General features: G+C 44.5%; 1 protein-coding gene across 2 annotated transcripts in view; it reads right to left on the bottom strand.

The window, feature by feature from the left end:
* ATP10B (ATPase phospholipid transporting 10B (putative)) overlaps nt 1-12,106 on the bottom strand; it is a 424,301-nt gene that overhangs the window by 15,771 nt on the left and 396,424 nt on the right. For both annotated transcript variants that reach the window (XM_033927737.1, XM_033927738.1), the window contains exons 16-18: nt 5,783-6,101; nt 3,288-3,364; nt 1,993-2,118 (exon numbers count right to left, since the gene is read on the bottom strand). In XM_033927737.1, the coding sequence (XP_033783628.1) occupies nt 1,993-2,118; nt 3,288-3,364; nt 5,783-6,101 (522 nt within the window). The remainder of the gene's footprint in view (nt 1-1,992; nt 2,119-3,287; nt 3,365-5,782; nt 6,102-12,106) is intronic.

Raw genomic sequence — 12,106 nt, 5'->3', positions numbered from 1 at the left:
GCTTGTTCCAATGATCAACCACTCTCTCTGTGAAGAAATACTTTCTGGTGTCTGCAGCAGCCACTCTCTCCTCCTCTCCCTATTGGCTAAGGCTCTTAACATTTGCATCTCCTCTTCCTATAGGCTAAGGCTCTTTACACCTGCATTGTGATGTCATAGAACTTTCTGATTATAGAAACATAGAAACATGATGGCAGATAAAGGCCAAATGACCCATCATAGAAACATAGAAGATGACGGCAGAAAAGGGCTACAGCCCATCAAGTCTGCCCACTCTGCTTACCCACCCCCTGTCTATGCCCTAATGACCCAATTTCCTTATCTTGACCCTCGTAGGGATCCCACATGGGTATCCCATTTATTCTTAAAGTCTGGCACGCTGCCTGCCTCGATCACCTGCACTGGAAGCTTGTTCCAATGATCAACCACTCTCTCTGTGAAGAAATACTTTCTGGTGTCGCCATGAAATTTTCCGCCCCTGAGTTTGAGCGGGTGCCCTCTTGTGGCCGAGGGTCCCTTGAGAAAGAAAATATCATCTTCCACTTCGACACGTCCCGTGAGGTACTTAAATGTTTCGATCATGTCTCCCCTCTCCCTACGTTCCTCAAGAGTGTAGAGCTGCAATTTGTTCAGTCTCTCTTCGTACGAGAGACCCTTGAGCTCCGAGATCATCCTGGTGGCCGTCCGCTGAACCGATTCAATTCTGCGCACATCTTTACTGTAATGTGGCCTCCAGAATTGCACATTAGTGCACAGAATTCACATACAGAAAGCATCCAGGCAGACTGTTTCAAACAGCCCTAATTAAATCATGCTTAAAAGGTAACAAACCAACTTGCAGCTAAGAGGTGCTAAGATGTGTTAATGTCTGATGCTTAGGATGGACAGCTTAGGATATACAATGGATCCAGGCGCACAGAGATTGTCAGAGGCATACTGGAAATTACATTTGACTCCAATCTATTCTTCTCCAGTCTAGCACACCTCACTAACCTTTCTGATCAGTGAAACTAACTATTGTTTCAGACAATTTACTTAGGATGGGAATGCTTAACTTCAATAGATTCTATTGAAGTTCAATAGATTCTATATTTAGAATAAGATTCCAAGCTATAAAAGCCCCCTCTCAACATCAAACCTTCCTTCTCTTGCTCTATCTCTGGAACCCGAAGCTTAGACCATCACCTCCAAACCTCTTTTCTCTCTCTCTCTCTCTGCATCTCCCTGGAACTTCACGCTTCTCTCTGGACTCTGTAAGGCAGGGAAACTGTTTTGCTCTCTCCTTAATTGTAATGTTTAATTGTAATGTTTATGAAGATTGCTTTTCTGTAAGCCTATTTCTATAATATATTCTTTATGCCATCACCTCTGGCTGTGCTTCTCATTTAAGTCTACTTCCTGGTGAATCTTCTGTGAAGGTATTGAACTCGGAACCTGGCGTTTGTAAGGGCGCCTAACATAACCCCTCCAACCTTACATTGGGGAGCGTGACCATCCTTACACCATTATATGCAAATCTCTCTCATGCATAATCATTAGGGCTAGCCTGAAAACCCAATTGGCCTGGTGGTCCTCCAGGACAGGGTTGGGGACCACTGGTCTAGATGAAGTCTACCCAGGGCTGTAGTGAGCTATGCATGGGCAGTATGGCTGTACAGGGCAAGGGCCCTGTCAATTGCCTTCCCTGCTTGGCTGTGATGCAGTGGGTGGGACAGGTACTTTAGGGGACATGTCGCACAGGACATGCTTCGGCACACAGTTTGTGACGCACCTTAACAGCATAAGGACATAAATATTGCCATACTGAGACAGACCAAAGGTTCTTCAATTCCAGTATCCTGTTTCCAACAGTGGCCAACCCAAGTCACAAGTGCCTGGCAAGACTCTATGATCCCTAAAGAGTAAAACGGATTTTATGCTACTCATTTTAGGCGTAAGCGGTGGATTTTTCCAAGTCCATCTTAATAACCTCCTTTTGCTGCTATAACTTACCACATTCTTGTAGAAGAAGTAAATCACCATTCGTGCCAAGCGTGAGTAGCACCAGTGTCCATGAACCAGGAGCAGCTTCTTCAAATATTTAAACCGAGATATGGCAAAGTCACTGGCCATCACAGCCTGAAGTAAAAACCCGAGAGCCATCATTAATATCAGCAAAGTAGCTCATTTCTAAGACATGCGTTTCCTGTCACTCCTGTCATAGTGAATCCATCCATGCATTAATCTGCCAAAGCTGTGCTAATCCTACGCACAGCCATGCAAATATAATACCAACATATGCAAAGCACAAAAAGATGATGTTGATGGAAGATCCAGGAAGTGTTTAAAATGCAATGGATGCGGCCTGTTAAAAGCATTTTGCTCCCCTGGAGCAGTAACCTAATGATTCATGCAGCATCCTGAGGACCAGGTTCAATTCCCACTTTTGCTCTTTGGGACTCTGGACAAGCCCCAGGTACAAAATAAGTAAACTGCAGTACTGTGATTGTAACCCAGAAAGGCAGCTTATCAAATCCCACCCCCGTTCCCTTTCCCTTTATCCCCCTTTTCTATTGTAAAATCCCTCTCATTTCATTAAGACAAAATAGTACAGAACCGGTAAATATCACAACAGTGATACCAACAGGGTTACCAGATTTCTTCATGAAAAAAAGAGGACATGTGGCCATGCCTTATTCTGCCCCCCAGCCACGACTCCCACAAAATCTCATCTATTCTTCCCTAAGCCCAGGCTGTGTCTGGAGAGCCTCCAAGCATCCGCAGATGCAATGTGATGATGTCATGTTGGATACGCACATGCTTGGAAGCCCTCCAGATGTGGCCCTGTGCTCGGGGCCTTTCAAAATCCTGACAAACCTCTGCGCATCAGTGTAATTACTGTTCTCAAATAAAAATATGCAGATACTTCAAAGCCTGCCAAAGCCACACCCACAATAAGCCTCCTTGACGGTGCGTGCTACTGGGATACCCTTATTAACAGAGCCTGTTCTTAGATAGACCGTTTTGTACCAGTAACCCTTCCCAGATCATCTCCATATGTTGTTAAGCACCAACTGTGAAATTTCAGAAAAAACAGTTTGTGCAAAAATTAATTTCCTCTTGCTGAACCTGTCCTCATTTGCACATTTCTTGTACTTTCTGCATGGCAAGAATATCTCAAGCTAGCCAGCTTTTCTGTATAATTTATTGAACAGCCTATGGACTCAGGTTAATGCTCTTATCTAAGTTTGCCTTCAGGTTCTTCATATGCTTGACTGATTCCTAAAGATGACAGAATAGAACTATACCTGCATGCCCTCTTGGCCAGAGATCCCAATGCCAATATCCGCCGCTTGAATCATGCTCACATCATTTGCACCATCACCTAGAAAAGATAGAGGCACACTTCTTCAGGCATGAAGAATCAACCAACAGAGCAGAAAAATGAACTGAACAAAAGTGTTGATGTCTACACAGTCTTTGTATCTTCCAGCAGGATCTTGAGAGTTTGCAGTCTTTGGTAGAAGACGGTGTCTTAATCAACAATTATAAGGGCACCTATGTCAAATGTTTAAAAAGGCAACAAGGTTAAGAGCCCTATGTTAGAAAGGATTTGAAGGGGAGAGTTAAAATTCCTACATTATTTGACATGCTGGAGAACTTCTTGTAAATTATGTATAAGGATGCGCAAGACTGCATGGGCATGTCTCTCCATGTATTGTGGGTACATCAATTTTATACAGATGTATGTGGGGAAAAAAGCTGTATGCCTATGTCCCAATAGCATCCATACTCCTCACACCCCGATCCTTCCTGCAGAACAGCAGCAACTCTCTACCCCAGACATCACCCTGGATATCAACGTGCTTTGGGGTGCTCTTTGCAGCTATTAGAACCACACCATTGGGACACCACCAATTATGATGAGCCCTCAACCGAGCTCTTTGAACATGAAGACCACCCCATCATCTCTACCTTGACAGACCAATCATATCTCTGCCCTGGTTCCTACTGGGGCTCCCTGGCCATGAGTTAAGTGGCAGAAATCATGCCACTTGGACCTTGGACCCCCTTTATATTATTATTTCCCTCTTGAATGTTTTGTTTCTTTTTTTCTTTCTCTCCCACTTAGGGTCCTTTGTGGGTTAGCATCACCTCTGACTGGCTGGTATAGTTTTTACTATGGAGTCGATTCTCAGAAAGGGTTATCTGGATAGGAGCTTTAGTGCTCTTAATGATTTGACTGAGACTCTTGAGGGTCTCAACCCTCTCCTCAATAGGGTTACCAGATGCCCAGGAAAACCGGGACATGTCCTCTTTTTAGAGGACTGTCTGAGTGATTGGAGGAATTTCCAAAACCCAGCAGTTTATCTGGGTTTTGGAAGGCCCCATGCTCGGGTCCATGTCTGGATATCCTCTGTGCATGCACAAATGTCATGATGATGTCACATGCATGCACACATGTGTGTGACATCATCATGTCTTGTGCCAGAAGATGTATGAGGATAGACTGGAAACCCTGAATATGTATACCCTAGAGGAAAGGAGAGACAGGGGAGATATGATTCAGACGTTCAAATACTTGAAGGGTATTAACGTAGAACAAAATCTTTTCCAGAGAAAGGAAAATGGCAAAACCAGAGGACATAATTTGAGGTTGAGAGGTGGTAGATTCAAGAGCAATGTCAGGAAATAATACTTTACGGAGAGGGTGGTGGATGCCTGGAATGCGCTCCCGAGAGAGGTGGTGGAGAGGAAAACAGTGACTGAGTTCAAAGAAGCGTGGGATGAACTCAAAGGATCTAGAATCAGAAAATAAGATTAAATATTGAACTAAGGCCAGTACTGGGCAGACTTGCACGCTCTGTGTCTGTATATGGCCATTTGGGGGAGGATGGGCTGGAAAGGGCTTCAGTGGCTGGGAGGGTGTAGATGGGATGGAGTAGGTTTTAACAGAGATTTCAGTAGTTGGAACCCAAGCACAGTACCGAGTAGAGCTTTGGATTCTTGCCCAGAAATAGCTAAGAAGAAAAAATTTAAAAAATTTAAAGTGAATCAGGTTGGGCAGACTGGATGGACCATTCGGGTCTTTATCTGCCGTCATCTACTATGTTACTATGTCAACATCCATGCATATGAAGACATCCAGACACAGCCCCAAGCTCAGGGTAAGAGACCTGCGGTTTGTGTGGGAGCGGTGCTGGGGACAGAAAAGGGCAGGGTGAGGTGTCCTCATTTTTTTAAAGATGAAATCTGATAACCCTACTCCTCAAGGCACACCCAGCCACTTGGATTCCACCTACTCGAGCTGAATAGTGCTGCTGAAAATCTGGACCATTAGGATTTTCAAGGTAGGTTTTCTGGAGGTCTGGGAGGCAGGAGGGAGGTGTGATGTTTCAGAATTGGCTGGGATAGGTGAAAGGGAGCCGCCCTATTCAGGCTCACACCTGGACCACCAGGGCTTACAGCAGGATTGCAAGGCATCAGTGAGTGGGAGGAGGGACAGGATGCAGAGCCTTAAAGGCCAGAGGAGGGAGGGTGCAGAGCTTGTCAGGGCACTTGAATATAAACCTTCGGTTTATATTTGAGTTAACCTTGTTTCCATCTTTTAGGGGGAAAAAGGTTACCTCGGCTTATAGTTGGACAGTTTATATTGGTAATCCAAGTCCAAAGGATAACATTCTGCAACTGCCTAGATTGTATCTCTCAGGTAAATACTAGACAATAATTCATGATATTCAAATATAAGTGCTGGAGAAGCACCCATTGAATAAGTGCATAACACCATAAGATAGCTCCATACCTATAGAAAGAGTCATGACCTTCAGCTTGTCCCGAACTAGTTTGACCACCATGCTCTTTTGTAAGGGTGTGGCACGGCAACACAATACTGAGCGGCAGGCCCGGGTCAGCTCCAAGAATTTCATCTCCAGGTTGCATTGAAAGATTATGCCAAGTGTTTTCCCATCAATCACCAACCCAAAATCAGGAGCAATAGACTGGGGGTCCAGAGATGAGGTAGGTGTCCTTCTCCTTCCAAAAATCCATCGCTTTGGCTTTGTAGGATTGGAATACTTTCTCACTTCTTCCAAAGTGCAGTCAAGCAAGGATTCACAGGTTTCCTGTGAAATGAGGGGAAAAAGGTTACACTTGGATTTGATTACTTCGTCTGGGACCTGCATTCCTTATGGACACTGCTTTTGATCTGTCAGCGTGAGATAAGTGGCCTTTATTTTTTGCTGCCGGACCTTTGTGACTTTGTCTGCTATTCGGAGTGGTTTGGAACATGGCCTATAATATGGGACCACTGCACTTGCTTGTTGTGTATGAGTACTTGTGTTAGCAGTTTGGTTGTAGCCTCGACGGGCATTAATGAGGTCTTTTTCTCCACTTATAATTTGTGTTGGTGTCATTGATCTTAAATTCCCACCTGAATAACAGAAGAGAGCATTATATTATTGAAAAAGAGGTTACACCACATTCCTGTCTTCTTTTCCTCCAAGAAAAACTTCCACTATTGATTTATATTTTAGAAGTGAAATAAATGTTCTTCTGTTTTTAGCCCTTTTCAGAATCCTGGCTATCTCTATTTAGCCCTTATACTGTATCTTTAGTCAACTGTCCGGCTGGCCTAATTCAGTCCCATATTATCTTATTTGCTTGTATGTACATTTTTTAGTGGGGGTTCTGAAGCTCATGGCAAACTCAACTTTTTGAGGAGGCTGTTTTGAAAGAGAGCACCCATCAGAAGCAAGACATGGCGCCATAGCAACAGCCTACCAAGAAGAGGGGAAATATAACACCGAGCTCTACAACACCAAGCAGCATCATGGGGTAAAGATCTAGAACAATTGCTCACGCCTTCCACTTATGGGGAATTTAGGAAACGCCTAAAAACATATCTGTTCCTGATGTATCTAGACAACTGACCCGCACAATACTTTCTCTTCAATACCGATTCCCTTGAATTGTTAACCTCTATCTTTCACCTCTGTTAAGTTCATTCAACTTGTACCATCTTTTAATCTTTGTAAACCGCATAGAACTTCACGGTCCTGCGGTATATAAGCTGTTATTATTATTAACAGTGATTCTCAACCAAGTTTTGGGGCACAGTCGGCCATTGAGGTTTTCAGGATATCCACAATCAGTATGCAGTGCATGCAAAGCTATCTCATGCGTATTCATTATGGATATCCTGAAAATCTAATTGGTTGGGTGTGCCTTGAGGAGTGAGGCGGAGACCCAGAAGGGTCTCAGTCAAACCATGAACCGCACTGATATGCTGAGATGCCTATTGTTTGGCGCTTTAACCCTTACTGACACTGGAGCTTCAGTTCACCTCCCTGAAAGACTTTTCCAGGGATTGATGTGTCTAATCCTTCTTGTATTGGCTAAGGGAAAAGCTTCTCTAACACCCGGATGCTTTATAGGGTGCCAATATCGACGGCCGCTTAAAAAGCAAGTGCCGATCACATTTCAATCTCATGTCAGAGAAAGATAGGTGCTGAAAACATTGGCCAGGGTTTTCCAGGCCTACATTTCTGGCGCCTATCTTGCTGTGAAGAGAAGCCCTGGACCTATGAAAGCAGGCTGAAAGGGAGAGAGACACTGATTCCATGGCTTGAGTTAGGGGAAAATTAGAGAGGTGTTGGATCTGTGAGGGGAGGGCTGGAGGGAAGGGAAGAGAGAGTGGGTGATGACCACATGGTGTTGGGGGTGGGGCTGAAGAGAAGGAAAGAGAGAGAGAGGGTGCTGGCCACTTAGGGTGGTGCTGGTGGCTGGCTAGAGTTGGAGGGAAAGGAAAGAATCACTGGATCCAGGGGAAGGGCTGGAACTAGAACTGGAGGGAAAGAGGTGCTGGACCCATGGAGGGGAGCCTGAAGGGAAGGGAAAGAGATACTGGATTGGGGGCTGGAATTAGAGGGGAAGGGAGAGAGGGTTCTGTACCCTGGGTGAGGGGCCGGACCTGCAGGAAGGAGGAGAGAGAAGGGAAGGGAAACTGACACTGGAGCTTCAGAACCCCCCACTAAAAAATGTACATAGAAGCATGAATACATCTGAGACGCATTTACGTGCACTGGAAGGAGTGCTTGCAAATTTATCTCATGCACGTTCATGGTGTATATTTTCAAAAGCTGGGTGACTGGGGGTACCCTGAAGTCTGGGTTGAAAATCCCTTCTCTAGACCTATAAGATCTTCCCCCCAACCATCACTGTGTATTTACTTAGGGGGAATTTCTAAAAACAGCAGCTAAACCTAGGCGCAAGCAGGCCGTCTACTGACACCTAAGCTAATTAAACACCGTTTAAAACGGCAAAAAAAAAAAAAAAAAAGCAATGTTAAAGTTCCTACTAGCACCTAAAAAAAGGCACTAGAATTGTGCCTACATAGCTGCTTTATGGCGCCTAATGCCACAATGGCCATGACTAGGGTTGCTACATTTTCCAATTGGAAAATCTGGACCCCCTAGACCCGCCCCCCCCCCCAGTTCTAACCATCCCCGCTCTGTAATCCCTAATCCTGCCCCAGCCCCACCCCCCACTACCTCCTCCCTGCCCGACGTAATTGAGGCGGCTTTTCAAAACTCGGATAAAGTGCCGGGTTTTGAAGGGCCATCTGGACCCACGGACGTGTCCTCAAAAGAAGGACATGTCCGAGGAAAGCCAGACCTCTGGTAACCGTAGCCATGGCTAACGCCAGAAGTGGTGTTAGGCATCGTAAAGCACCTACGTAGGCACGATTCACAGCAAGATAGGCGCCAGAAATGTAGGCCTGGAAAACCCTGGCCAATGTTTTCAGCACCTATCTTTCTCTGACATGAGATTGAAATGTGATCGGCACCTGCTTTTTAAGCGGCCGTCGATATTGGCACCCTATAAAGCATCCGGGTGTTAGAGAAGCTTTTCCCTTAGCCAATACAAGAAGGATTAGACACATCAATCCCTGGAAAAGTCTTTCAGGGAGGTGAACTGAAGCTCCAGTGTCAGTAAGGGTTAAAGCGCCAAACAATAGGCATCTCAGCATATCAGTGCGGTTCATGGTTTGACTGAGACCCTTCTGGGTCTCCGCCTCACTCCTCAAGGCACACCCAACCAATTAGATTTTCAGGATATCCATAATGAATATGCATGAGATAGCTTTGCATGCACTGCATACTGATTGTGGATATCCTGAAAACCTCAATGGCCGACTGTGCCCCAAAGACTTGGTTGAGAATCACTGTTAATAATAATAACAACAGCTTATATACCGCAGGACCGTGACGTTCTATGCGGTTTACAAAGATTAAAAGATGGTACAAGTTGAATGAACTTAACAGAGGTGAAAGATAGAGGTTAACAATTCAAGGGAATCGGTATTGAAGAGAAAGTATTATGCGGGTCAGTTGTCTAGATACATCAGGAACAGATATGTATTCATGGCAGATATTCTCAAATCCTGTCTGGTTAGTTGTGTGCGGAGAATCACTGCTCTAGAGGATGCTACGGTCCAGGAGATATGATTAGCCCTGGAATGTCATACAATATTCTTCCCACAATGAAACGCAAGGTCTTTTACCATAGCCGTCAATGCTATGCCTGGAAACTCAATGCTAGGTCCATTCAATTTCTGGGTTTGCAGAGGCAGCTCAAGATAACCAGTTAAGTGCAATATCCAGCACTTCACCAGCTTTGGGGCATCATATAAATATAGGACTGACTTTGACTTGGTCTTATTTATGCAGTGGCCTCGGCCAGTTAATCGCTGAATATTGGCAGCACTAATCAGTTAACTGTAACTGAAACTAGGTGGTTAGCCTCGAATAGGTGATTTTACCCATTAGGAGCCATTTCTGGCCAGTTAAATCTAATCTATATTATATACTCGAATATAACCCAAGATTTTGGGGCAAAAAAAAAATGGCCCCAAAATGGGGATCTTGGTTTGTATTCAGGTCTGTGCTGACCCCTCCCCCTCCCAAACCTGTTGCAGGCTTCTGCAGGCCTGCCATGAGACCTGGTAGTCCAGTGGTGGCTGGGACAGGGGGGGATTCTTCCCACCTCCTGTCCCAGCCCATTCTAAGATCTATGGGCCAAATTCAATATATGGAGCCAGAAAAATTGGTGCTGAAAAATCTGCATTGAGCGCAGTTATATAAACCGCCTCTGGAGTTAGATGTGGTTTATAGAATCACATATAGCGCCCATCTGTATGACTAACATTTAGATGCACAATTGCAAAAATAGTGTAAAATACCACTTATGTGGAGCAATACACATCAGTATTGTTAAGTCCTTATCATTTAGGACATACTATACGGCCTCAGAAATGGAGCCTACGCACAGCAATGTAATCACAAGCTGAGACAATCCGCGTAGTTAAAATACTCCTGCTCCAATCATTGGCCACTACATACTTATTTAAAGTGCTAATTTTTAGCTTTTTTTGATAGATTTAGTGTTTAACTTAAGACTAATATAAGCCCTTAACCACTCAATATTGAAGAAATGATACTATAACTGTGATACTTTTTAAAAAAATCTTCTTCAGATACTGTGTGTATTATCCAGATTTGAAAAACTAGACCACAAAAACTTATCTGCTTTGTTTAGTAGTCTTCACTGGCGGAGTCTTTATAATAAAACCTCAATGCATGTCCATTTGCCAACGCGGCCAGCGTTTCGCGGGAATTACATACATCTGCTGCGTCAGGGCCACCGGGACATTAACACACACACCCACAATCAGTGCATTCGGTCACAGCTTTTCAAAACATTTAGATGCATCATTTATGCCGTCCACAGCTTCCACTATCTCCTCCTCTCCCTATTGACTAAGACTCTTAACACATACATTGTGATGTCTTAGAACTTTCTGATTATAGAAACATTGAAACATGATGGCAGGTAAAGGCCAAATGGCCCATCCAGTCTGCCCATCTGCAACATCCACTATCTCCTCCTCTCCCTATAGGCTGAGGCTCTTTACACCTGCATTGTGATGTCATAGTCCATTATTGTTATAGGCTCACGACTCTTTAACACTTGCATTATGAGGTCACAGAGCTTTATGGTTATAGAAACATAGATAAGGGAGGTGACTTTAGAGCTTACCTCCGACAAAAAGAACAGAAATGGATATTTAGATTAAAAACTTGTACTCCAAATGGTCTTAATACTAGGATAGAGTGGCGCGCATTTTTTTGAAGGGTAAACCGGAAGTCACAGTGATTGGCTGTTTTTTCCGTGTTTCTCGAATGGGGATTGGTGCGGTGCTTTCTTTATAAGCTCTAAGAACATAAGAAATGCCTCCGCTGGGTCAGACCTGAGGTCCATCGTGCCCAGCAGTCCGCTCACGCGGCGGCCCATCAGGTCCAGGACCTGTGCAGTAATCTTTTATCTATACCCCTCTATCCCCTTTTCCAGCAGGAAATTGTCCAATCCTTTCTTAAACCCCAGTACCGTTCGCTGCCCTATAACGTCCTCTGGAAGCACATTCCAGGTGTCCACCACACGTTGGGTAAAGAAGAACTTCCTAGCATTCGTTTTGAATCTGTCCCCTTTCAACTTTTCTGAATGCCCTCTTGTTCTTTTATTTTTTGAAAGTTTGAAGAATCTGTCCCTCTCTACTCTCTCTATGCCCTTCATGATCTTGTAAGTCTCTATCATATTCCCTCTAAGTCTCCTCTTCTCCAGGGAAAAGAGACCCAGTTTCTCCAATCTCTCAGCGTATGAAAGGCTTTCCATCCCCTTAATCAGTCGTGTCGCTCTCCTCTGAACTCTCTCGAGTAACACCATATCCTTCTTAAGGTACGGTGACCAATACTGGACGCAGTACTCAAGATGCGGACGCACCATTGCCCGGTATAGCGGCAGGATAACTTCTTTCGTTCTTGTTGTAATACCCTTCTTGATTATACCCAGCATTCTATTCACTCTCTTAGCGGCCGCTGCGCACTGTGCCGTCGGCTTCATTGTCATGTCCACCATTACCCCCAAGTCCCTTTCTTGGGTACTCTCATTCAATAACATCCCTCCCATCGTATAGCTCTGCAGAACACCGAGCCGCCATTTCTTTAGGAGGAAATCATTGAAGCGGTAGCTCATACTTTAAAGTAAGTAGATTAATATTAAGGGTATTTGT

This window comes from Geotrypetes seraphini, chromosome 18 (genome assembly GCF_902459505.1).
Source record: "Geotrypetes seraphini chromosome 18, aGeoSer1.1, whole genome shotgun sequence".
Lineage (NCBI taxonomy): Eukaryota > Metazoa > Chordata > Amphibia > Gymnophiona > Dermophiidae > Geotrypetes > Geotrypetes seraphini.
This window is presented reverse-complemented; position numbering and strand designations above follow the sequence as displayed.